The sequence below is a fragment of the Martes martes genome, assembly GCF_963455335.1.
Source record: "Martes martes genome assembly, chromosome: 5".
Classification (NCBI taxonomy): Eukaryota; Metazoa; Chordata; class Mammalia; order Carnivora; family Mustelidae; genus Martes; species Martes martes.
Genome location: NC_137892.1, coordinates 136,350,348 through 136,375,549, shown reverse-complemented (window position 1 = coordinate 136,375,549; position 25,202 = coordinate 136,350,348). Strand labels below are relative to the sequence as shown.

Below are 25,202 nucleotides of genomic sequence, written 5' to 3'. Positions count from 1 at the left end.
CTGCTGGTGACATCGGCTGCCGGCCGGGAGAGTCCAGATGGCTGTTTCCTCTCCCGCCCAGTTCTCTGTAGCTGAATCTCCCTCTACCAGGCTCCCCCAACGGCTGCCTTCCTCCTCCTCCTCCTCTTCCTCCTCCTCCTCCTCTGTCCTCCTCCTCCGCCTCCTTGGTCCTCATCTTCCATTCGGGGCTAACGTTTCCTGGGAACCTTGGTCCCTTTCTTTGCACTGTAGCAGGAATGCAATACACAGCAGTCTCTGGAGCCGGAGTCAGACACACCCACACCTTTTAGCGGAATGCTTTCTTAGAATATGGTAAACCAGGTTGTCATCTAGAAACGACAGGTCGTCATCGTAGGCGATGGGTCTGCAGCAAGCCTGCCCGACTTTGTCACTCACCAGCCTCCTATTTTTGGATAAGTTCTTTAAGATTTTGTCATACATTGTCTCGGCTGCGTCGCAGGAGCCGCTGCAGTACCGAAAAATCAGTTCCTCCTTGGTTTCGTAGCCCAAACCCAGGTCAGTGACGTTTAAATGTATCGCAGTCAAGACACAGCCCCGGTTTCTGCCCCGCTGGCCTCGCCGCCCTTTCCCCCTGGAACCTTCCGGGCTGCCGGCCGCCGCCTGGCGATTCCGCTCTCTCCGGGGTGGCACGGCCATTTGCTTCTCGGGCGACCTCTTCAGTCTTCGGATGGTGGCCTGAATAAAATCCATGACGTCGTCAAACTGATCAGAATAATCCTCTGGCATGTTTGCTGTTCAGCGAGAAAACAGAAAAGGTCACGTGAGACGACAAGGAGACAACAAGGCTCGTTTCAAGCGGGCTTCTCCGGGAAAGTGCCTCCAAAGTTAGCCTAGCAGGGACCCCCAGTGGAACCAGCAGCTGGTCAGGCTAAGTGACCCGTGCAACCTCCCCCCGCCCCGACCCCTCCTGGGAGCAGAGGCAAAAATGCACCCTCAGAAGGGAAAGTATCCAGTTAAAAGAGGAGACTAAAATAAATGAATGGATGAATGAATGAATGAGGAGACTAGCATGTGGGGACAGACACACTTCCTTGCAGAAAACAAGTCCTCAGAAGCACATCTTCCATTTGAATAACATCTGTTGGTTGTTTTTTTTTTTAATTTTCTATTTTTTTAAGATTGTTATTTATCCATTTGATAGAACACGAATCGGCTGAGCTGGAGGTAGAGGGAGAGGGGGAAGCAGGCTCCCTGCGGAGCAAGGAGCGCGATGCGGGGCTTGATCCAGGATGCTGGGATCATGACCCGAGCCTAAGGCAGACGCTTAATGACTCAGCCACCCAGGCGCCCCAACATCTGCCATTTTTAACCAGTCTGTGTTGCAGTTGCTGGGAGCCGGTGGCTCCTTGAAGGCCATTTTTCTTGGCTGAGAATCGGAGCTGGAGTAGGGGCTCTCAGAGGGAACGAGGAGGCAGCTCTTCTCAGAAGTTTGGGGTTAGAGCAAGGATTCCCAGTCTCTTGGGGTTTTCTGCTCTGTTGCAGCATCTGCTTTGGCTGATCAAGTAAGAGGTGAGGAACTGTTTGAGCAATTTAATGCATTTCTAAAAGAAGAAAGCCATTTAAACCCCTCATTATTAGGGCCTAGAACTCTTACGCTCCCCTCATCCCCATTTCAGGTAACTTAGCATGTTTAGGGTTATCTGTGGCTCAGAAAAAGACACCTCAAAGTAGTCATTGGCAAGAGTGAACGTATTTTGCTGAGACCACGGTAAAGCAGAGAAGGATTACTTTGTGCCTGACTCCTGCCTAATTGTTTTGTCATGGATTATTTTTAAAAAGATTTATTTATTTATTTCCTTGGCAGAGAAAGAGAGAGCACAACTGGGGGGCACAGCAGACAGAGGGAGAGGGAGAAGCAGACTCCCTACTAAGTAACAAGCCCGATGCGGGGCTTGATCCCAGGACCTTGGGATCACAACCTGAGCCGAAGGCAGACAGTCAACAGACTGAGCCACCCAGGGGCCCCTGTCATGGATTGATTGTTAAAACACATATCAGGAATCCTGTGTGTAAAACAAAATCCAGCTAAGGCAATTTAACTATACCAATTGCTTGATCAATCAATTGATAAGTCTACTGATGAACACTGATCTATCTAGATTATGTAGAACATATAATCTAGGATACGTAGTAATGAAAAGAGTGCAGATTGTGTGGAACCCCCAGGATGCCTCATTGTCCGATATCTGGGATTTGGCTTTGGAAAGTCCTGCTGCCTAGAAGTCATAAAGCTGCTCCCACCCTGGTCTGGGCCCATTGTCTCTGTCTGGATTACCACAGCAGCCTTGAGCTCCCTCTTTCCAGACTTACCTTCCTTCAAACCTATTTTCCACTCAGCAGCCAGAGCTGTTAATGTGGGTCATGTCTGCTCCAGACCCTCCAATGGCTCCCCATTTCTCTTGGAGTAACAGTCAAAGTCCACACTGGCCTAAGGCCCTTGCTGGCCTAGCCATTCCTTCTCCTCCAGTCTTTGTCACCTCTGATCTTCTCTTCTACTTCTCTTTTCCCTTACTGCCTCTCCTCCAGTTTTCCAGGCCTCCTCACCGCTTCTCACACACAGGGTTTCTCAACATTAGCCCCACTGACATTTTGGGCAGGATCCTTCTTTGCTGTAGGAGGCTGTGCCCCACATTGTAGGATGGTGAGCATCATTCCCAGCCTCTAGCCTACGAGATTCCAGTGATAGCCCCCCACCTTTCCTAGACATTGCCAAATGTCCCTGGGGGCAAAAGCACCCTGGGTTTGAGAATCACATATCAGACACAAGCAGGAGCTCGGGGTCATTGTGCTGTCTGTTCCTTCTCTGCATGTAACACTGTTCCTGCACAGCACCCAGTGGCTCACTCCCACAACCCTTCAGGTCTTTGCTCAAATGTCACCACCACCAAGTCCAACCATGACCTCCCTGTTTAAAATACAGTGTGTCCCCAAGCCCGAATCCAGACCCCCCTGCCTTGCTTCCCCACCCTCTACCATAATACTATCTTTCAGCGCATTATAGAACTGATTTCTTAAGTCTTTTATTTGTTGTCTCTCTTCTCTGATAGAAAGCCAACTCCAGGAGGGAGGGACCTTTGCTTGGCTTGTTCACCCATGATCCCAAGCACTTAAAATAGGATCTTGTCCCTGGAAGCCCACCATAATTTCTGAATGAACCAGGGCACTTCACAAGGGGAGAAGAAGGAGTCCTTAATTTTTCAAGGGGACGCTTAGACTTCGGTTAAGAACCACACCATCATGAAATAAACAGCTCCCAGGTAAACAGCCCATGACGTCACACGGGAAGCAGCCATGCCCTGAGTGACACCATCATTTTCCACCCGAGAGTGAAATATCTACCTGGCCAGCTTCCTGCAGCAGGCAAGTCTCTCAAGGTCTGACTCCCCACAGGGCTTGGAAGGGGCTCTCTCTGTGAGGACTGGTGTGGGAGGAGTTCTGATTAATCATTTCCTCGGAACCACTTCCTTAAGAAGTTTTCTTCTTAAAATACAAAAACCTTTAAGTCACTGTGTATAAAGAAATGAATGGCTTGAGGAATGAGCTCCTTATGCTATTTATGATTTTTTCCAATAATAAGCTCTGAAAAGGAAATTAGATGTGCTCAGTTTCAAAAAACCGTACTTGTATAGAAATCTGAACTTCTAAAATTGATATATTAGAGGTGATTAATCAAAGTACCGCAAAAGTCTTCATGTTCCCCCAAAAGACCCTTTGTGTTACAAAAGGACTCACATGAAGGGATCCCCCCAAATTTTTTCAAGAATTCTTGAATAGATCAGTAACTTAAGAACCTGGGGACATAGAAAGTCAAAGTTGATTAAGAACTGAAGATTAATCAGAAATCAGGATGAAACATTACTAAAATCTTAACATAAACACATAGGAAAACATTCGAGTTATAAAAGTTCAGCTTATACTGGTTTAGGGACTCATTAATTTATGCAATGATAAATTACATACTTTTATATTACTGGAGTTATAATAACAATTTGAATCAGTATTTGTTCTTATTTATTGCCTGATCCTTTCAAAGTTCCCAAAAATCATTTTCCCGCCTTTTTATGACATTTTGACTACATGGCTGTCCATTGGTTTTGCTTGCAGGTAAAATACAGAGCACCCTGCTAAATTTGAATTCAGATAAACTGCAAATACATTTTTCGTATAAGCAGTCCTAAATGATGTTTGCAACATACTTATACTTCGTTATGAGAAAGTTTAGTTCCTTTATTTTAAATTCCAGTTGGCTTTTCAAGGTGAAGAGGATAGCAGAGAGAATGCACCAGCCACTTATGCTTTAGGATGAGGTGGTAAACGGATTATTAATCCTGAATCAAAAAGCTTCCAGGAACCTAGGAAGCAGTCAATAAATGCCTGATGTAAAACCGAAGGACATAGCTGGTAAGAACTTTTCCTTTTGGTGGGAAAAATCTCCCTCATGACTGGTGGGTAATGTGGAAATATTTATCGAAGCCCCAGTTTTAGGCTCCAGATGATGAGCCCAGAGGTTTTTTGTTCTTTTTTTTTTTCTTCCCTTTTTCCTTTCTTCTCCTTAAAAAATAAAGCATAAATAAATAAATAAATATTTAGTTTGCAAGTTTTACATGGATATGAATTTTGGAAACCAGAAAAGGGTAACATTCTATTTTCTAAGACGGGTCGGGTGGGTGGCCCACATCGCCGCTGACTCACACTATATTTTACAAACCACAGAGCAAATAGGCCTGTCTCTTCCAACTAGATTCCTAATTCCAGGCCTCTTGATGCTGACTGAGTTCCCTTATGGAGAGGCGCCTTAATTTATCAACACAAGGCACTTCGGGGGCACGAGGAGCTCTTCGCTTCACTGTGCCTGTTCTTAGAAATTCTGCAGAGGCCTCGAACCCCGGGCTCTGGCCAACCCCTAGCTGCCTCTATCTTCCAAGAATTCACGGAGCTGAGGGGAATGTAGGGGATTAGGGTTTGGATTAGTTCCCTAAATTAAAACTTAATGGCGTATCACTTTCTTCTGCATCCTATAAAGGGCTTGGCAAAATGTCAGCTATACAAACAGCCCTCGTGAGTAGTAACTTTGATAGTAAAATACTTGCAAACCACAAAAGAGGAGCACGATTTTTAAAAAATAGGTCAAACACTTGCTCATTTCCCAGACCCGCTTGGAGGATACATCTTGGAAAATCATGTCTAAAAGCTAAAGTTTTTGAAAAAAATCAAAATACTCAAATGCATTTAAAGTGACCCTTCAGTATGCAACCAGATATTTTGGCATTATTCTCTTTAAAATATTTTAACTTTGATGTGTCCTTTGTATAAACAGTGTTATTTAAACAAATGAAACCTTGTACTGGGGGAATATTTCTGGGAACAAACCGTTCACAGCAGAGACCTTGCCTCCCTTGATTATGGGGAAAGACAGTAAAGTCACCTCAGGAACAAAGGACTGGGATATTGACCATTTTGTAAAGGTAATTGAGTTTTTATAGGAACAATGTAAGGACGCAGAGTACTTCTTGTAATAGCCTAAGTAAAAAGTACATAATTCAAAACATTATCTTAGTCAAGCAGGCATCCCATGGACAAAACAGTCTCCTAAATATTAGATTTCTCTTAAGAACAGTACAGTTTAATCAGAGGGGTCCTTTTATATTCATATCAGGTTGTCCGCCTCTCTGCCCCAGCCAGGCTGTTGGCGGGGGGTGTCTAAGCCAGTCTTCAGCTTCTCTTCAACCCATGGGCCCCAAAGGGAGGCAGCACAAGGAGAGTGTGAGTGGGCTCTGGGGACAGAGGGAAGGTCCCTGAGGCTCTGAGAGTTCCAGAAAATAAAAGGGGGGGGGTAGGGCTAGATCCTGGTACCCACAGTAGCCTCTCTTAGAGGAACGGTCTTCCAGGCCAGAGTCAGCCTCAAGGATGCAGGGGCCCCGGAGAAAAGTCCCGACTATTTTGTGCTCTGGGGGAGGACCAGCATCTGTACTCCACTGTAAGGTAGCCAGCTGCTATGTACCAGAAGGGCAAGGGTTAACACACTGAGGCCCACGGGTGAGCTATTGCGTAAGCCAAGGCCACACAGGTCTTATTCCAGGTAGTGCCGCGTTCCAGTGGGTACACCCTGGGGGGGGGGGGTGGCTGGGGAAGGTAAGGTCACGGAAGGCTATGTCCAGGCTGCTGAGGTGCTGGGCAGCCTGTCCTCACAGGGAGAGCCTCCCCGAAAAGGCTGTTCACAGACAGGAGGTGAGGGGAAAACCTGGGGGTGGGAGTATTTAATCAGATATCTTTACCTGTCTGTATCCCAGATAAAGCCCAGACTGCTCTGTAGAGTACCCACATGCAGAACACAAGTTCTATCTATCCACACACACGTATACGTACATACATGTGTGCATACATGTGTGCACATGCGTGTTTATATGAAAAGAATCAGCCTGACTGACTGATAGAGATTCTCAAGAAAATTCCCAGCTCTTGTCATTCTTTGGAATACATTATTTTTACTTTTCAATAAGATATAAACATGATTTTTCTTCACTAATACTTAAATACTGAAATATTATAAGTATTAAAAAACTTAAAAATTCCTCACATTACAAAATTTCATCATTCTATGTTTTAAAATAACAGCTTCCTTGATGCACATAAAATATTACCAATGTAAAAGAGGGACAGATGCCTCTTTTCCTACAACATCAACTTTAAGCCCCGCAACATCCCTGCAAGGCTAACTAGGGACTGCGTATTATTTTGACTTCGCAGATCGGGAAACTGAGGCTCCGAGAAGATGAAAAGAAAGGCCACGTGACTCATAAATGTGGACCCTGTTGGTTTAAAGTTCAAACTTAGGGGCGCCTGGGTGGCTCAGTGGGTTAGGCCTCTGCCTTCGGCTCAAGTCATGATCCCGGGATCCTGGGATCAGCCCCACATCGGGCTCTCTGCTCAGCAGGGAGCCTGCTTCCTCTCTCTCTCTCGGTCTGCCTCTCTGCCTACTTGTGATCTCTGTCAAATAAATCTTTAAAAATAAATCTTTAAAAAAAAATAAAGTTCAAACTTAATCTAAGGCTCCATGCCACACCTCTTTCTAAGTACAAAAAAAAAAAAGCTTACTACTATGCAGCTTTTTAAGTCTCGAGGCATGTGGTAATTTACTCAAACAAGCTGAAGATACGCTGATTTCACCTGTACACATTTACCAAATCCAGTGAGAAACAGACATTCTGTTGGAAAATTCAGCACGAACTGAGTTAGGTGAAGTAGATCCTAAACTCGGGCTCCTGCGGGCCACAGAATACAGTAAGTCGTCTCCGGGAAGGGAACAGCCATGCTGTTCAGGGCCACCTCCCGTGCCCTGGGTCTTGCATATCACTCTAAGGCAGAGCTGGCAATTTCCCAGTTAAAACCGGAAAACCAGCAGCCAAGGGCGGTGGCGGATTCTGACAGAGAGGCCCCATCTCCGGAAGCTCCTCAAACTCACTCTGGCACCAGACAACGAAGCTCTCGGGGCAGAGCTAGAGAGAACACAGCCTCGAATTCCAGTCTGGGGTCAGTCCCTGACCGTCTGGGGACCTTGGGCCAGTCACTGAGTCCTCCTGAGCCCCACCGGACCTTCTCTGGGGCCCGCCCCAGTGCTAACGGCCTGAGATGCAGATGGCCTCCGTCCTGGGGGTGGGGGTGGGGTTTGCTGAAAACATCCATTTTGGGTGACCTCTGTCAGGGAGAGGCCGCCTCTGGCTGTCACCCCAGCAGCGTTCTGCCCAGGGCCCCCGAAAGCGCACGGGAGGTATTTTAAGGTCTCGCAGTTCTTGACCTTTTCAGTTTACCTCTTGGCTCACTGCGTTGGTTACATCTGAAATAATCACCACGGGGTGTCTCTCAACTCAACATCTTCCTCTGCCCCATGCAGGAGAGGTGAAAAGAAGTGTAGAAAGGGTGCTGAGTCTCAAAACACCCTAGGTTCTAGGGGGTTCTAGGGGTTTCTAGGGGAGGCATCCTTACACCTGAGTCTCCATCTGTAAAGGGAGGGCTGGAGCTGATGGCCTCAGAGAGGACATACTCCGCCAACATGCTGTCAGCCTTCCGGCTCCATCGACGGGAAGTCGAATGCTAAACTTGCCATTTTCTTAAAAATCTCTATTTTATCCATTTCTGTTTTCGCCACTTCAAGCATGTTTGGGTCATACCCAGATTATGATTCCAAGGCGAGAATCCCCCACTGTGACTGCTACCAAATGGATCACGGGTCCAGCCCACCTTGCAAGCTGTTGACTCTTGTTCTATTTGACCTTCAGCGACCTCTGAAATGTGTGGTGTTATTCCACGACCATGTTCTAGTTCTCCGAAAAATTCTACAGAGTTTTGTCCTCTGCTCCTACTTACGTGTTAATTTTGCCACTTATTTGAATTAATTAAAAATAAGAAGCCTATGGGTCACTAAGCACCAGAATGCAGATACGTGTCACATTATGTAACGATCATCGTCGTTTTCCTATTTTAGACAGAGTACTCTCCCAGATTAGATACACCAGCCTAGTCCTTGGGTACTCCTGGGTTAACTTCAAGAGGGGTCTAGGGCATCTAGTTCCCTAAGAGTAACTCACCAGTTGAGGCAGTTTACTAAGTCACTGTGACCATTGCCAAAGCTATAGTGCATTCTCCTCATGACCCGTGGTTTGTTGACAGGAAGGCATGACATGGGTTTATTCGAAAAGTATTTGCTTTGTAAAAACACCAGTGTTTTGTTGTTTAAAAAAAGCATTTCTGGATCCTCTCAAGGCAGAAGAAAAAGACCCAACTAGTATGCAAACCATTTCAGAATATAGAAAAAGGAGCCTTGAGTATACTCTTAAAAGCCACTTGGCTCATCAAAATGCCATTTTATTTACCATCTCCACCTACTTTGACCAACATCTCACACGAGTATTAGATATACGATCTTGAACTTTTATCCCACAACTTAACTAAGAAAACCTGCCATGAGGGTAATGGAAATTATTCTAGGAAGACAAATAGCCCCAAAACCTCACCGAGACTGCATTCATTTTGCCATCAGATTCTGATTGCCCGGCTCTGATTTCCACCTATGTGGTCCACGCTTTCATTATAGTTATGTTAATAATTTTACAGTAATACAGCACGGCTCCCCTGGAGGGAAAATGTCCATCCTCTTGCTCTTAAGTCACAAACACACCCCACAGGGTGTCCATTTGTTAACTAATCCGTGAACACCTGGCGTGAGTTAAAAGCACTTCACGGTCAGCAGTAAACACCCCCATGCTAACGAGCGCACCCCATGAGCTCTGAGATTGCATTTATGAAAACCTTACGGGAAGGTGAGAAAGTTACCCAGTAAAATTAAGCACTCAAATAGCCACTTGGGAAAAGAATCCCTTGCGGTGTTGAGGCAGGTGGATTCAGAGGGGAAACTCCAAAAGGACCCTGGGAGCAAAGGAACCTTTGCTTCTCCCTTCCCACAAAGCCCTGTGTGAGGCCAGAGGCCCCACAATGCTCCAGGGCTCTGTGTTCTCATTCCCTCAGCCCCTCCCAGGGGCCCACTGAGCGGTGACTAAGAGGAACGCTGACGGTCTGAGGGACTTGGGCAAGCAGAGGACCGGCAAAATGAGAGGAAAATACAGGGGGTAAAAGAAAAGTGTTCCCTGTCATTTGAACCAGATTCCTACGGTCAAATGTGAGGAGGGACTTGCTATGCAACACCCCCACCCCCCGTGAAAGAATTTACTGGCATGTCAAAGACTCTTCATGGAATCAGCTATACAAATCATTCAAAAATGATTGCATTTACAAAATCAGCCTTCCACCTCAGTGAGAGAGGGGTGCTTCTTGCCCATCTCACTCATTTTACTGTGAGGCCATGCTGGGACCATGCAGGCATGCGTGGCTCCTAACGTAGGACACATCATCAGGGACTCAGTATTCTGAGGATTTTTACCTGAATCTCGTAACATGGAAAAAGCCATACAAATCCCAATTGAAGGGCAAGTCTACAAAAGAGCAGGAAGACAGCCTGAACTGAAAGGTGATCAATGGGGCACCTGGGTGCCTCAGTGGGTTAGGGGTCTGCCTTCGGCTCAGGTCCTGAACCTGGGGTCCTGGGATTGATCAGGCTCCCTGCTCATAGGGGAGCCTGCTTCTCCCTCTCCTCCCTGCTTATGTTCTCTCTCACTATCTCTGTTGTTATCTCTGTCTCTCTCTCTCTCAAATAAATAAATAAAATCTTTCCCCCAAAAAAGAAACATAATCATCAAATCAATTTGCGGTTCTTGATTAAGGGGAAAAAACACATAGGATATTATCATCACAGCTGGGGAAATACGAATATGGATTGTGTATTGGATAACAGTATTGTTAAACTTCCTGAGACTGATAATTGAACTGTTGTAATGTAAGGTAATATCCTTGTTCTTAGACAGTACAGAAGCATTTGATGCTATGTTTGCAACTAATTCTCAAGTGGTTCAGGGGACAAAAATGAAGCAAAATGCTAACAAGAGGTCAGTCTTGGTGAAGGATACGTGGTGTTTATTGTACTATGAACCATGTACTATGAAGTTCCATATGAATAAACCAAGATATGCAAGTGGGTGGTTCCATATTTCATTCTGGCCAGACACTCACGGCAAGGGTCTGGGCTTCCCCTGTCTGCCTGTCCACCTACCCACCCATCACTTCATCATGTAATTAGGATCCAGAACTGTGATGGTTGTCGTGAATGTATATTAACATGTGTCTTTGAACTGGAAACAAAGTCATATCTTTTCTGACCAAAAAGTCCATTTATCTGGGCTAATTAGTTTGCTAGTTTCCCATGAATTGAAGAAGCTAAATTTGCAGCTCGAAGATTTCACTACAAATATACGTGAAGCACACCTACAGTTCCCTAATGGGCTGGAAATTACATCTGGTACGGCTATTAAACTTGTGATTCAAAAATTTTAGGTATCCTCTTAGAAGTGTGCAATAGTTTTTCAACATTCTTTCTGCAGATTTACACACAAAAAAGACTGAAGACTTTTAAAACCGTGCCTTTCCACCTCCATGACCTTATTAAAGTCATGCAAAAAGTGGGTCTGCCTCTCCTGAGCTAACTGGTAGATTCCCAATAGTGACCCCAGCTCTCCCTGTGCAAACTCACTCCTGCTCCCACCGTGGGGGGTCACTCTGGCCCTTATGCAGTGGCCCTGGATTCCCCATGTCAGTGTCCCCTTCCCAGGGCTGAACAGGACTGATCTGAGAAAAAGTACCTCCTGGAAGGCCTCCCAAATTCTGTCAGCCTACCAAACATATAAGCAGAACTCACTTGTCCCCACATGTTAGGAAGCCTCCTCTCACAGCAACAGGCATTGGTGGTATTGGCGTATGTACAGAAATTCACGTTTCCTCCTTAAAAGCTGCTGATCTGGACTTCAAAGTAGCCACTAATAATAGGAGCCTAGGCCCACTGCCACACAAACGGAAATGAAAAAAGGCCTTAGGGGTGTCTGAGTTCCTCAGTGGGTTAAGTGTCAGCCTTCGGCTCAGGTCATGATCCCAGGGTCCTGGGATCGAGTCCCTCTTGGGACTTCTTGCTTAACGGGGAGTCTGCTTTTCCCTCTGCCTGCCGCTCACCCTGCTTGTGTGCACTCACTCTCTCTCTCTCTCTCTCTCTCTCTCTCTGTCAAATAAATAAATAAATAAATTTTGAGGGGCTTAAAAAATTTAATATTCCCTACTTCTATTAGCTGACTCTTTGGACTTTCTTGAAAAATCTGTGTTTCAGGGTTAGTGAATGTATTTTTAGCAAGCCAATGTTTGTGTTTTCTTAATCTACTAATATGGGAGCACAGTCTGTGTAAAGCCAAGAAATACTGGCTTTGAGGCCAGAAGTCTGAACTCTGGCTTCACCATCTACTAGATTCGTGACCTTGAACAATGCTCGAGGTCCCATTTCTTCATCTGTAAAATGGGATACAAGTATCTCCTCCCGTTCAGTAGAGCTCAAATGTACTCAATTTTTGGACAAGCTACAAAACTTACTCATTTAAAATGGAGTCAACCATCTGGATAGCCAAAAGGTGCTATGACAATAATTTTAATATTCAGTTTTTATTTGTAGTTATTGACTTCCTTGAGGATTAATACGTTGATTCAACAGTGCCTGTGCCTAGAACATGCCCTTTATTGTGCCCTTTTAAAAAATGAGAACACAATACCTCAAAATGAAAAATATGCCTAATGCTACAGACTCCACTCCCAAGCATCTCGTGTGCCTGAGTAGCTTTTACAGTGAGACGGCTTTGCAGCGAGATCCCACACCCACAGCCACCTGCCGGCTCGAGATGCTCCCGTGGCCCTCCACTGCCATCAAACACAGCAAACCCCTCCTTGTCCTGGATTTATAGCATCTCATCATCTGGGGATCACCTGCGGAGATCCCCTAAATTTCATACTACTTCCCGCCACCTGTCCTCATCTCTGGACAGGAGGTCTGGCCTCCTCCTTGGAGTTACCACCTGCCCTTCCCCATATCATGGTCATAAATTTGCCCATGCTTCTCCCTAGTCTGGAATGTGTCTTTTCCCCATTCCCTTCCCTTCCTAATACCCATCTTTCAAGTACCAGCTCAAATCCTCCCTCTTCCCTGAATCCTTTCCTGCTGTGATCTCCAAATCCCAGTGACCTCATTGCTAAGAATTCTTACCATGACCTCAGCTAATATAAGCCCCTTGGTAGACATATCTGTCTGTCTGACAATCCGCCCACCCACCCATCTGCTTCTCCATAGTTTACAACCAGACCATAAGCTGTTTAAATTCACCATTTTGTCTTTTTGATGCCACACAGCACCTAACACATGAAAGATACTTAATACTTGCATCTTGATTGAGCTCAAGTGATTAATTAAAGAATAAGTGTTTTAATTGAATGAAGGTGCAATGGACCATTAAGTGCTAAACAAACTAAGATGAAAGGGATGTTGGGGTGGGGAGCGGATTGCCTTTATTTTTATATCACAGAAAGTAGAATCTTTTCAGCATAATTCTTAGGCTGTCAGATCAGCCGAAGGTCCTAAGACCGGCCAATCCAAATTAAGCCTGAAATAGATTTCTCTAAACAGCAACAGTGTAATATCGGTCTCCAGACTGGGGCCAGAGTGAGATGTTGGTCTCAGATCTCAAGTGAGGAATCCATTCCTCATGAAAGTGTTGGACATGAAATTTCTTGATTTCAAAAGCCTCATCCCAAAGGGCAGAGTCCCCTTCCAGCTTAGATATTTACTTTATCATAGCACTGCTCATTCACATAGTAAAGCAAGAAGAAGCAATAGGTAAATGGTGCTTATTCATTCCAAGTTCTATATCCCATAACATTAGATTGGAAAGCTTAACATTGAACTAGCTTCTAGAAGCTTCCTTTGCTGGATAACAACAGGCTTAACATTTAGTAAAGTTCACCAGAAGGGTTTTGCTGTGTTTCCGAAACATCTTAAATTGAGCATCTTAAATTAAATATCCAGCAGGGATCACTTAAAGCAGAAATACTCAGCACAGGTGGCCTACAACCCACACTCCCCTATCACTTACACATATGGGTCTGCCTGCCTTGGCTCCCTTCTCCCCAGTGGGGGAAGAGGGTCCCCCTAACATGCCCATGGGAAGCTGGTGGGGAAAACTCCACAGGAACTCCATGGACTCAAGAAAATGGGGAAGGGAAGGAGCTGTGAAACCTGGGAAGAGCCAGGGGGCCTGACCCGGGGAGCAGAATCCCAGGCAAGGTTGGCCTGACCAAGTGTTTACCAAATGACAGACTTTGGGGCCCCATTGCCTTCTTGTAAGGCTTGCATTTCTTTCACTGCCCATACTATGTTGTGCTGCTTGAAATCCCACCATTTAGAGCAACGTCTTGGCAGAGGCTGAAGGAAAAGGTGGGAAAAAGGCTTTCATCGGGCTGTTGGAAGAAGGAAGATGGCCCCTAATAACAGCAGCGCTTACTTATCAGGCATGGGCTTTACAAAGCATTTTCTCATTTAACCCTCGGAGCAACCCCAGGAGAAAGCTGTAATAGCATCCCTATTTTCCAGGTGAGGAAACTGAGGTTTGAGAGATTAAGTAAGAGCTGGTTGTGTGCCAAGGCTGGGACCCAAACCCTAGTCTGATCCAACGGTGGGAACTGGAACTCTTGCTTGTTGGGACTCCCTGATTTCTTGCTCGGTGCCCTCTTTCTGCAACTTATGGGAACTGGCACCCTGGGAAGAGGCTCTAGCCTAATAATACTGTGAACTGTATTTCAGTTATATTCTGGTTTACACCTAGATTTGTGTGGGCTGGCCTGGAAACTGGATAGCTTGATTCATAAAATTGTTTCCACAGGAAATTTCGATGTGCTACCCAACTGGGGGAAAATAGTCTCATCGTATTACAATAAGTTGTGTATTACCTGTAATTATAATTTAACAATGCTTAATCTTTCTTCTAGTTGGCCTCTGGTCACGCAAGAAGTCTGCCTTCCTGGTCCAAGGCTGTTCACGTTTAGTTCTGGTTCACAGTGCTACTGGATTGTACCACTGCTGGACATACTTCCACTAGACAGTATGTTCTGTGCAGGCAGAGACTTTTGCCTATTATGTGTACCAAGGACCTCCCAGCACCTAGGACAGTGCCTGGCCCACACAGGCACACATGAACTATTTGTTGAATGAATACATGCTTTTGGATTGCAAATTTCAAAACCACATGCACTTTATGCTTTTGCTTGTGAAACACATTTAGAGCTGTCATCCACGGCCAAGATCTGACATACAACAAAATGAACTAACCTTTAAAAAATTCAGACAACCTTGTGCAACAGGGTTTCAGTAGCTAGTGGAAGACCTTCCTCCCACCTAAAGTGTTTTCCCCTAAGCAGCAAAACCGAATGCTCTGCTCTGTGTCTCCGTGATTGGGGGAAACTCTGGTTCCAGTTTAGCTGACCTGCCTCCCACCATTATGGAGCTCTTGCACCCTGGGCAAGCTGCTTTACCATGAGGAGGGGAAGGGGTTAACTGTGTCCGCTCTACAATGCTATGAGGTCTGCAAATTTCACCTTCTAGGTTCCTCCTAGCCTGCTCTAATCACCCTTTGGAGAAGATGTTGGCAAGAAGCAAAATACAAGAAAAAAGATCACTAAAGGGAAAAAGATGTCCTTGGATGCCCCAAAGGGAAAACCACAAGTCCTTGAGTTTAGACAAGTTCACAGTTGCCACAGGAAACAGCCACGTTTACTTTATAGTGAACCTGTAGGCAAGCAAGCGAGCCAGTTATGCATTCTATGTGGGTAGTTCACCCTGTGAAAATGCTAGGAACAGAATTCTGGCTGTTTGGTTTACTCTAGAAGCAGCAGGACACCTGCAACCTCAGGCGTGAGGGTGTGCAGGCTAGCCCCCTTCAAACAACACAGAGTGCTTAAGGTGGCACAAAAGCACCTTCGCTCAATCACTAAGTCACAGGCATTTGAAAAGTGGAGGGACTATTTTCCCAACGCAACTCATGACTTAATGTTTTAGTCCATAAGCGTTAACCAGCTGCACGGTGTACGGTGTGCAAGATATAAATGTCAGCACCGTGATGGGAGCCTGCTGACCCTGGTTGAGCGTTCGAAGTCTGCACACTGTCATTCCTCTGCCTTCCTGCACTAACAGCTTGCTACTGAACTGAACATACCTGGAAAGAAGTCAACTTGGCTTAGAACGCAGCTCAGTTTCTCTTTGGGAATATTTCTGTTTCAAGTGTCCTCTAGGATCTATTGGGTCTTCCAGCAGATAAATTGGAATTGGGTGTGTTCTGCTGGTTCAAATGTAAATAGAGTAGTAGGAATCTTGGCCATTGATGACTTAGCATCAGTTCTGGAAAAGGGAAGTAATCTCCCTTCTCCCACCTGTCCTTTGCACACCACCACCCTGCCCTCATCGGTAGGATTAATGCCACCTTGCTCGCTTTGTCACTGGTTGTATCTTACATGGGGCACAGGTTTTCTTAGGGTATTATCAAACATAATGTTTCAACACTGACTACACATTAGAGTTACCTGGGAACATCTAAATCTCCCAACGCCCAAGCCACACCAGAAACCAATTAAATCTGAAGCTCTCAGGGTGAGGCCCAGCATCAGTGTTCCATTAAGGATCCCTGGGTGATTCCAATGAGCATGGGCTCTCTCCTTCTGAGTCTTTTCCCAGAGGACAGTGAGGGCAGGACCATGAAGGCCAGGGGACAAAGTCTTACAGCCACTGGTGTTTTGGAGTAGAAAGGCCTCCCCTTACTGCAAGGTTGTAAACTGTTCACGGAGTTGTAAAGTACGTACGTAAGTTGGCCAAAGTCAGAATTAGTTAAAAGTAGAGCCAGATGGGGCACCTGGGTGGCTCAGTGGGTTAAAGCCTCTGCCTTCAGCTCGGGTCATGATCCCAGGGTCCTGGGATCGAGTCCCACATCAGGCTATCTGCTCAGCAAGGAGCCTGCTTCCCCCTCTCTCTGCCTGCCTTTCTGCCTACTTGTGATCTCTCTCCTTCTGTCAAGTAAATAAATAAAATCTTAAAAAAAAAAAAAAAAAGTAGAGCCAGAACCAGGGGCGCCTGGGTGTTTCAGAGGGTTAAGCATCTGCCTCAGGCTCAGGTCATGATCCTGGGATTGAGCCCCAGGTCCGGCTCCTTGCTGAGTGGGGATTCTGCTTCTCCCTCTTCCTCTCCCTCTCCCTCTGCTCCTCCCCCACTCATTCTCTTTCTCTCTCATAAATAAAATCTTAAAAAAAAAAAGAGAGAAAGTGGAGCCAGAATCAAGAGCCAGTATTAAATAAGCCTAGGTAGACAGGATACTAATATGCTAGTTAGATTTCCATGAATTAATCAGCTTCATAATCATGCACAGTCATATTTCTCCTGAGCTTTCTGATTAGAGAAGTATTGTCTAACACTGTGTTCTTGTTCCTCTGGCCTAGGCCTGTTAGAGTGAATGAAAAGCCACTTACTCAGCTCTCATGGGTACTATTCCGAAGACAATGATACTAAGGGACATTTTAAATTTAGGTTTCTATTAGAGAAACTTTTATGTACACTAAGGTGGATATTCATGGCTGAAACCGAAACCTTTAAAAATAAATTTATATAACTAATTGACAGAAACTCTTAAAACAGTTACTTTAATTTCAAGGCATCAACCATGTTCTTTTGCTACCCTTAAGTCACGCCTGAAGTCTTAATTTGGTTTAGAAAATGCACTATTTCCTCTTTCTTGGGACTTCTGGAAGAAGAGGCTTTTATTGTTGTAATTAAGCATAAAATAAACATCACATTTCCTGCACTGCATTTTCAGCTCAACGCCACTAGGTTTGGGGGACTCACAGCTGACTTTCAGGGTTGCTTCTCCTGTGCATATGACTTCAGTTTGTTTTAAGTGGAAAACAGCTAGTGGGATAATGGAAGGCCATGGTGGCTAGGGTGACATCTGGGCTACAGCTCACTATTGCTTTTTGGGGGGGTTGTGTCAAATTATCGTGCTACCTCTGTTAGCTACACACTTCCCCAATAACCTTTAACTTATAATGTATGCACATACCCTGTTTAATGCAACAGATAAACTGAAGAGCCTAGGGCAAATTATAGCAAATCATAGTTGACATGCCCTAATAGAGGTCTATCTAAAACATTTTTGAGAGATTTTTATTTATTTATTTGTATGTTCTTTTCTTAAAAGTTAGTATTGTCATGTGTGGAGCCAACTACAGCTTTTCCCCTAGTCCTAGCTAGCACTATTTACCCTTAAGTCTTTCTAGAACCGGAACTTTTCTGAACAGATTTGACACTGCCCAGATGCTTGTTCTGGAAATCGAGGCCCTTCTGTGTTTTCTCTGACTCGGGCTTGGTTTTGGAAAACCTCAGCCTCTTCCCTTGCAAGGGCAGTTCAGGATGGAAATAACAACTGTTTCCAGAATTCAGCACAGTCAGGCACACCCAAACGGATAAGAAAGGAAAAAAACAAAACAAAAGGGGAGCGCGTGTGTATGTTAGGGAAGCGGAGAAAAGGGGACAACTGTGTCTTTTCTGCGGTGCTGGTAGTGATTGCGGGGGGAAATATTCATCCGAATGCTAAACGGGCAGCAAAAAAATGTGATAACCTCTGGGCTAGGCAAACCAGCACTTGTCCCATACGGACGGGGGGACGGGGCGTCAGGGCCTTTGGGCAGCAGGCGACAGGTACACCCTGGGAGGGGGGCTACCGTGCGGGCGTGGGAGGCCGTCCCGCCCTCCCGGTTGGCTTGGGGTGTGTGCGGGCGGCGGGTGGGGGTGCGTGGGGGTCCGCCGGCGGCCCCCCCACACGGGGAGGGAACGGTTCTTACAGTCACGGCTCAGCGCGAAGGGCGCGCGGCGGCGGCCGAGGGAGCGGTCTTCGGCGGGCGCCTCGGGAGGCCTCTTACCGGCGGGCAACGGGAAGGCGGACGCGGTGTGGAGCAGCACCAGGCAGACAGCCACGACATCCCATAACTTCATCTTAGAGTCCCGTCCGGCGGCGGCACCTGCACGGGCGGGGGAGAGGACCGGCGGAGGCGCGTTAGGCCAGGACGCCCAGGGCGCGGCATCCCCGCGGGTCGTAGGGCCCCGCTCCAAACTCGTCACCGCCCTCCTCCGGGACGGCTGCAGCCCAGCGCTTCCCTGGGCATCCCGCGCCCTCCTTCCAAGTCCCCCGCTCACTCCCCGGTCCCGGGGGCGTCCCAGGCGCGGCTAGGTCTCCGCCTCCAACCTACTACCGCCCTTCACTCCTGCCAGCGGATCCCAGGGGTCAGAGTTTCCTGCGGGGCCTGTGCCCCGGCAGGTACCAACACGACGGCACCACGATACCTGACCAACACGACGAAACCCGTACTGGTGTCCTCACTGCCCTATTCCCCAGGAGAACGAGGGGGCAGCCGTCACCCTGCATCCTCCGCCCGGTTCGGGGCCCTCCCACCTTTCCGCAGCTCCCAGAGGTCCCGGGAACCAGCCTTCGAGCCAAGCAAGCGGTCAACTCTTCATTTTACGAATAAAATCAAGGACCCTTTATCCGGGGTCCAGATGCTGCGGTCAGCTGGCTGGGGCAGGCTTTGTGGCACCCCTCACCCTGCCCGCACGCTTCATTCCTCCCACTTATTTATAGAAGTATTCTGTCGCTGAAGGAGTAGTAGGGACTTGGGGACTTCTGGCCTGTGTGGGAACACCTGCGTTACGGTACTTCCCAAAGCATCAGCCAGGTTTAAAAAACTACTTCCGCCTCTCAAGGTTAGGAAAATTAACGTATGAAAGACCTAGGGGAGCATACAGTAAGCGCCCATTAACTGCTTTAGCATTGCTGTTAGGCAGGGTTTGCATTTGCCTTGACAATTTTAATGCTTCCTTCTATACCGGAACATCCTCTATTTCACTTTTGTAGTTTTGCGAGATTCTGACCCCCAGTCCCTTCTTCCCGCTCAGAGGAGTCTCGAGCTCCCCACGCCGGGTATCCAGGAGGATGGTACCCCGCAGCGCGGGCAGGGGAAGGCCTAGACCACCAAAGGGTGCGGAGTTGGGGCTCAGTTCTCTCAGCGAGGGGGTTCCGTTTAGCTCCTCAGCCCTCAAAACCCCCAGAAAGATGGCCTACACCAGCGCAACCGCGGGCGGGGGCGAAAAAGGCACAGTCAACTCAGGGCCAAGCTCCACCCAATCAGGGGGTGGAGGAGACCCAGGCACTTCGGGGTGTGGTGTTTCCCCGTGTCTTCCCAATGCCCGTGTTCCAGTTTTCAAGGAAATTAAGTGGAACCTACGGGATTCAAATAGTTAATTATGCCCCCTACTTCATATACGATTCTAAGGAAAATCTCCTTGAACTTTCTCCATGGGAGAGAGTAAAACTGTGTGCAGGTAAACGCAAAAACTTGGGCTCGGCATCTTTCGGGGAGCTCCCTGGCTCACCGCCTCCCGTCCCCCAGCCCTACCCCCATCTCCACCCAGAACTCCCTCCCAGATTCCCTTGCAGGCCACCCGGGGAAGCGTTTAATTCGGCCGCCACCTCCCACCGCTGCGGAGACGAATGCATTTTCCATCCCTCGGGCGTCTGTTAGCTACGCAGCTGTGGGCCTCGGGGTGTTTGCAGGAACTGGGAACTCCCCGCAACCTGCAGCTAGCTCCCGGCCCCTCTTGCCGCGCGGGCAGGTTTACAAACCCGGGAAAAAGCAGAGGCTCTAGATTCTGGCGCCTGGGCCCAGGGAATACTGCACCCAGGCCGTGCAAAAGGAGCGCACAGGAGAGAACTGGAGGGGACGCCAGGCCTCCCGCCCCCTCGCCCCGGTGCCAGCTCCAGGGTGCGTGCGAAATGGCTGGCGGCCCTGAGAGGCAGGGAGCCGCGGGGTTAATGCGCCATTCCAAATCGCGGTGCCCGCCAGCAGGAAGCGATGGAGGCACCAGATTTCCCTTCCGCATTAAGAGGGTTTTTCCTTTTTTTCCTGCTTGGCCGACGGAGAGCTTTTTAAATTGGACGTGGGGATCCTCAATTAGAAGTGTGGAGAAGCTGGCAAAAGAGGAAACAGTGGAAAAGTCTCCGCTTCGCCAGAGGAGGCTCCCGGCTCCCGTTCCCGCCCGCGGCCGGGTGCAGCGCAGGCCCGGAAAGCGCTCCCCCACCTCCCCCGCGGCAGGGAGGGCGCATTCCTCCGTGAGAGCACCGCCGCGCCCGGCCCCACTCGGAGCGGCTCTTCAGTTCCCGGTATTTGCTGGGCGGAGGAAGGAGGGGGTTTGGAAGCTGAGCACACACAGTGGTCTGTCTACTGGGAAGCTTTTCCCAGGGCCCATCTGGGCGCCCCCCTCCAACCCCCCGCCGCTTCCCGGTTTGTCTTTTTATCGCTTTCTCAAAGCACAGCTGCAGGACGTGTTTCTGCTGCAACCGGCCGCCTTTGCTACGCGCGCGAATTGCTTAACGCGCTGCCACGTGCGGTAACCACGCTCTCCTCCCGAAGTCGGCTCCGCCAGGTGCCCCCGCACCCATTCTTGTACCCCACAGCCTACTCCCCCACTGCGCCCGGGACCGGTGAGCCCCGCAGGGCAAAAGGGGCGCTTCGCGGGCGCCCGCCCCCGGCGGTCCCCAGGCCCGCGGGGGGAAAGGGCGCCCCAGAGGGCCCCAGTGCCCGCAGAAGCCGCCGCTCACGGTGGGGCGCTTCTGGGTTCCCAGCACCAGGGGGCACCAGAAACCGTCCGAGTCCCGTGGCGCCCACGCGAACGAGAGGCTGCGTCATTTTAAGTATGAAATCCGTGAACAAGCGCCCCCGGTCCCCCCACAATCCTCCCCAAATCCAAATTACCCCCCGGAACTTCCGGATGTGCTCACCAGCTTGCTTGCTTTTCAGGTTCCTACCCTCCATCCTCTCTCCCGTTTTTCCCTTCCCACCTCACCTGATCTGGTTTCTCGGTAACCTGCTTTTAGACTTTCCCCCCCCCCCCAATTCCCGCGTCACCATGACAGCTTCCCCCGGGGTGAGCGCCCCCGCCGCCAGTGCCCCCGCACCTTCCTCTGTCTGGCAGGATGGGAGGTTTGTTTGGGCTTTGCCTTCAAGATCCAGGTCTCAGGGAGAGAAAGGGGAGGCGGGGTGGTGGGGGGCGTGCTGTAACTCGGGGGTTTTCTTTTGGGATAGGGACAGAAGTTTCTGAAGGATGTATTGCTTTTCTTCAGTGTGCCTCGTGTCCTAGCCTGACGGAGGACTTATTTCCCCGTAACTGCTGGGCCCAAGACCAGGGTAAATAAAAAGTGAAGGACATTTTCCGCATGCAGTTCTGGGGAGAGGTCTCTCTGGTAAGGGTCCAAAGACCAGGTTCTAGGGCCGGGGGCACCCGAACCCCTTGCGAGACTGGGCTGGGGACGCTGCGGGCCCCTTGAGCACCTGACACTTGTTGAAAAGGCGATACTGTCCCCCTACCCCCCAAAGCGAATGTGTGGCTGAACAGTGAGGGTGACAGTTGGTCCCGGCAGGGCAGAAGCCCAGCAGCTCCCACTTCGAGGGCTTTGCAGGAAGAGGCGCGTGCGTGGAGTTGGAAGCTGCATTTCTTCCTCGGAATACTTAAGCGTATTTTCAAAATACTGTGGAAGAGTCGAGCACGCTCTAGCACACCGGCGTCAGGGGCCGGAAGAGTTGTGTTTGTCCCCGCCAATGAGCAAAAATGTTGGGAGCACGGGGCTGGGCAGCCCCCCCTTCCCCGGAGCGCGCACGTCGGCTCTGCCGGCGGGTTTGCTACAGCCAAAACTAGGGAGGTGCCAGGAGGCTGGGGGTTCCGGTGAAAGTCCATTCCCCTCCCCAGTGAGGGTTCGTTTTCACCGGGTGGGGCTGGTAAACCAAACCACAGGCGCAGTCAGCCCAGAGGTGGTGCAAGGTAGCGGCGGAGGGTGTTAATGGGGAGGTGGCACAAAGTTACAGGACAAAAGAGGTCATTAAAGTGATCACTTCGATGGCCTAGCGGAGACTTTGAGGAGTTTTAAGAACCTGCTCGAGGCGGAGACCCAAGTCCTGGACTGTCCAGGCAGTCCCTCTCTTAACCTCGACGGGCATGGTTTTCTGAGGTTGCGGGCATTAGGAAAGTGCAAGCGACCGGGTTCCGAAAAGGGCGAGGAACGTAGCTTTGCAAGACGGCGCCCGGAGGACGTGAGCCCACAGTTTTCAGGCTCTCAGCACCTTTCAGAAGTCCCTCCCAGGGTGTGCGCCTTTCTTCGGAACATACCCCAACAAACTCAAGAGTAAGTTACATACATGCCCGCAATGAGATCTCTGCAGTTGCACGACCAGAGAAGGCACTTTCTGGTCGCGGTGGGTTCAAAGATGACTCCAAGCCTGCCCGTCCCGGGACTTGACAGAAGAGCGCCCCGAGGAGCCGGGGAGGGAAACTGAACCGCTCGGACATTCTGGGGTCCACAGGCATCGGGGCACCAGATATCTTTGCCCACGTGGAGAAGGCAACCGGCGTCTCTGCAAGGCCAGCCCCTCTCGCGTCCAACTTCTCTTTCTCCTCTACCCTCCCGTGCCTCAGTTCGATCTAGTCTTTTCTCTTTCCGATCTCACCGCCTGCTCTGGGGTCCAGCCGCACCCCCTCTGTCTCCTGAGCCCTGCAGGCCGCCGCGGCCGCTGGCGACTCAGGCGCCATCCCCCTGGTCCACCCCGGCCCGCTCTCCCACTTACCTCGGATCCGGTCTCCGCAGACCCCCAGTTGGACATTAACTCCAGGAGCCCCGAGTCCCAGCCAGGAGCCCCATCCGGGCCGAGGGCAGGAGCGCAGAGCCCCGCCCAACTGGTTAGGGGCACGAATTCGCAATCCTGGGGCAGCGAGGGTGCGCAGGAGGCGGTGGCCAAGACTCCCGCCGCCGCCTCGAGAAGAACGAGGGATGCCGACAGCTCTCCCGCCGATGCCCTGCACCCCCAGAAACCGAGGTCCGAGCAGACGCCGCTGCCTTGCGTGGGGGGGGGGGGTGACACGGCTGCGCGCGCCGCGCTCTTGGCCGGGGCTGCGCGGGCCCGGGGCGCGGCGGGCGGCTCAGCTGCGGCGGCCGCGCTCTGCGCCTTCTCGGGGCGCAGCGCCTGGGAGCACGAGATGGGCCGGGCTGATGCTGCCGCCGGAGCTGAGGTCTGGCCTGGAAATCCGATCAAGACACCACGTCAACCGGCGCGGGGAGTCCCTTGAAGACATGAGGGCGCCAGGAGCGCAGGCTGGTCCTTGAGAGCCCGGGCCGGGGGGCCGGGGGGCCGGGGTGGGGGAGGGGAAGCGCGGGGCCCCGGGAGGGGAGGGGTCGGAAAGCGGTTGTGAAGGAGGGAAAGGAGAGCAGTGAGGAGGCGCCCGCGCTCCCGAGGAGGGGGCTCGGGGTGCGAGTGGGTGACGCGAGGCGCTCCTCCCCGGGGTGCAGGGAGAGCGCTCAGCGCGTGCAGACGCTGCCGGGTTCGCGTCTCCTCCTCGCCGGATAGATCCGAAAGAATGTGTGCAGCTCCGCGCAGATCAACCGGAGGGGGCAATCTGAATTTGACCGCGGTGCCGGCGCCAGGCTTTGCCCCAGCGCCCCACGCTGTGAGGGAGGGCGCTCCGTCGGGTGGAGGGTTACACTGGGCTTTCCTCGCGCCAGTCGAAGGCTTTCCTTCCTTCCCGGGTGTCTAGCCCTCTCGCGTTTCTGCAGGGCAGAAGGCAGTGGGGGAGGAGAGGAGCGGCTTGCCGGAGTCCTCCTCACACTACGAAGGAGAGATGTGCAGCGGCCCAGCCAAGGAGGCAGAGTGTTTGCCAGGGGACGCTGAGAGTGGGGATGAATTTATAGGACTCTCACTCTGTGACGTGCCCTCCAGTGGCTTTTCTGATTCGCTTTCTGACCTAAACACACATTAGTTTAGTCCCCATGCTAGGGCCAACACGGTCTCCAAATACCTGCTGGCTGAAGTCAGAGGCTTTGCATATCATGTATTACATGGCAGGCAATGAAGAAGGCTTCTGAGGCTGGCCGGCTCCTCAGTCCTAGGCTCCATTTTCATGCTGTTGTAATATAATATCAGACGTAGGGTAGGCACATACATTCAAAATCCCAATTCCAGAGGGGTAAGATCATTTTATCAGGAACAGGTCAAAGGAGGTTGGGCTAAACCTTCTTTAATCCTGATTTTGCAAAATGCGGATGGGAAAATTATGCAAGCACTCCATTGGGTGCTGAGTTTCCAGGGAGCCGGGACCCAGCTCCCTTTCCTGATCTCGGTGAGACCTTTGAAGCATTCCTTTTGTTGGTTAGCTTACCACCAGAAGCAGCCAGAGCCTTCTTTTGTAGAGGACACGAGGAGGGCAAGTCCTTACACACCCCCTGTGCCTGACTCTCCCCGTAAATACATCTCATTCACACAGCACATGAAATTAACTCTGCCTTTAAAACAATGTACTAAATAAGTTATGTTTTCGCTCAGCTGAAGCCTGCTTTTCGGAAGCCATTGGGACCTGATTCAGGGGGACCTCTTTTATTTTATAGCTGGGGCCAGGGAAAGCATAAACAGGCTCAGTTTACCTCTAATTGTATGAGTCATCTGGTTGTTGGGGAGTGTGTGTTCTTCAAGTAGCTGATACAGACAATAGACAGGGGAAATGTGTGTGGCAATGTGGGGAGAAGATCATGTATTATTAAACTTTTTGGAAGTCAAAGATCAGCTACCTTTGGAGGTTTGTC

General features: G+C 49.7%; 1 protein-coding gene across 2 annotated transcripts; it reads right to left on the bottom strand.

Moving 5' to 3' along the window:
* Positions 1–267: 267 nt before the first annotated feature.
* GDNF (glial cell derived neurotrophic factor) lies at positions 268–23,233 on the bottom strand (the record flags this gene model as incomplete). 2 transcript variants are annotated; one of them, XM_080804795.1, is made up of 3 exons in its annotated part: positions 268–752; positions 18,370–18,546; positions 23,197–23,233. In XM_080804795.1, 2 exons carry the CDS (start codon positions 18,518–18,520, stop codon positions 268–270), a joined length of 636 nt encoding a protein of 211 aa, XP_080660921.1. The 2 variants fall into 2 exon arrangements, with proteins under 2 accessions (XP_080660921.1, XP_080660920.1); XM_080804794.1 differs by lacking the exon at positions 23,197–23,233 and adding an exon at positions 20,052–20,085.
* Between the last annotated feature and the right edge of the window lie 1,969 nt (positions 23,234–25,202).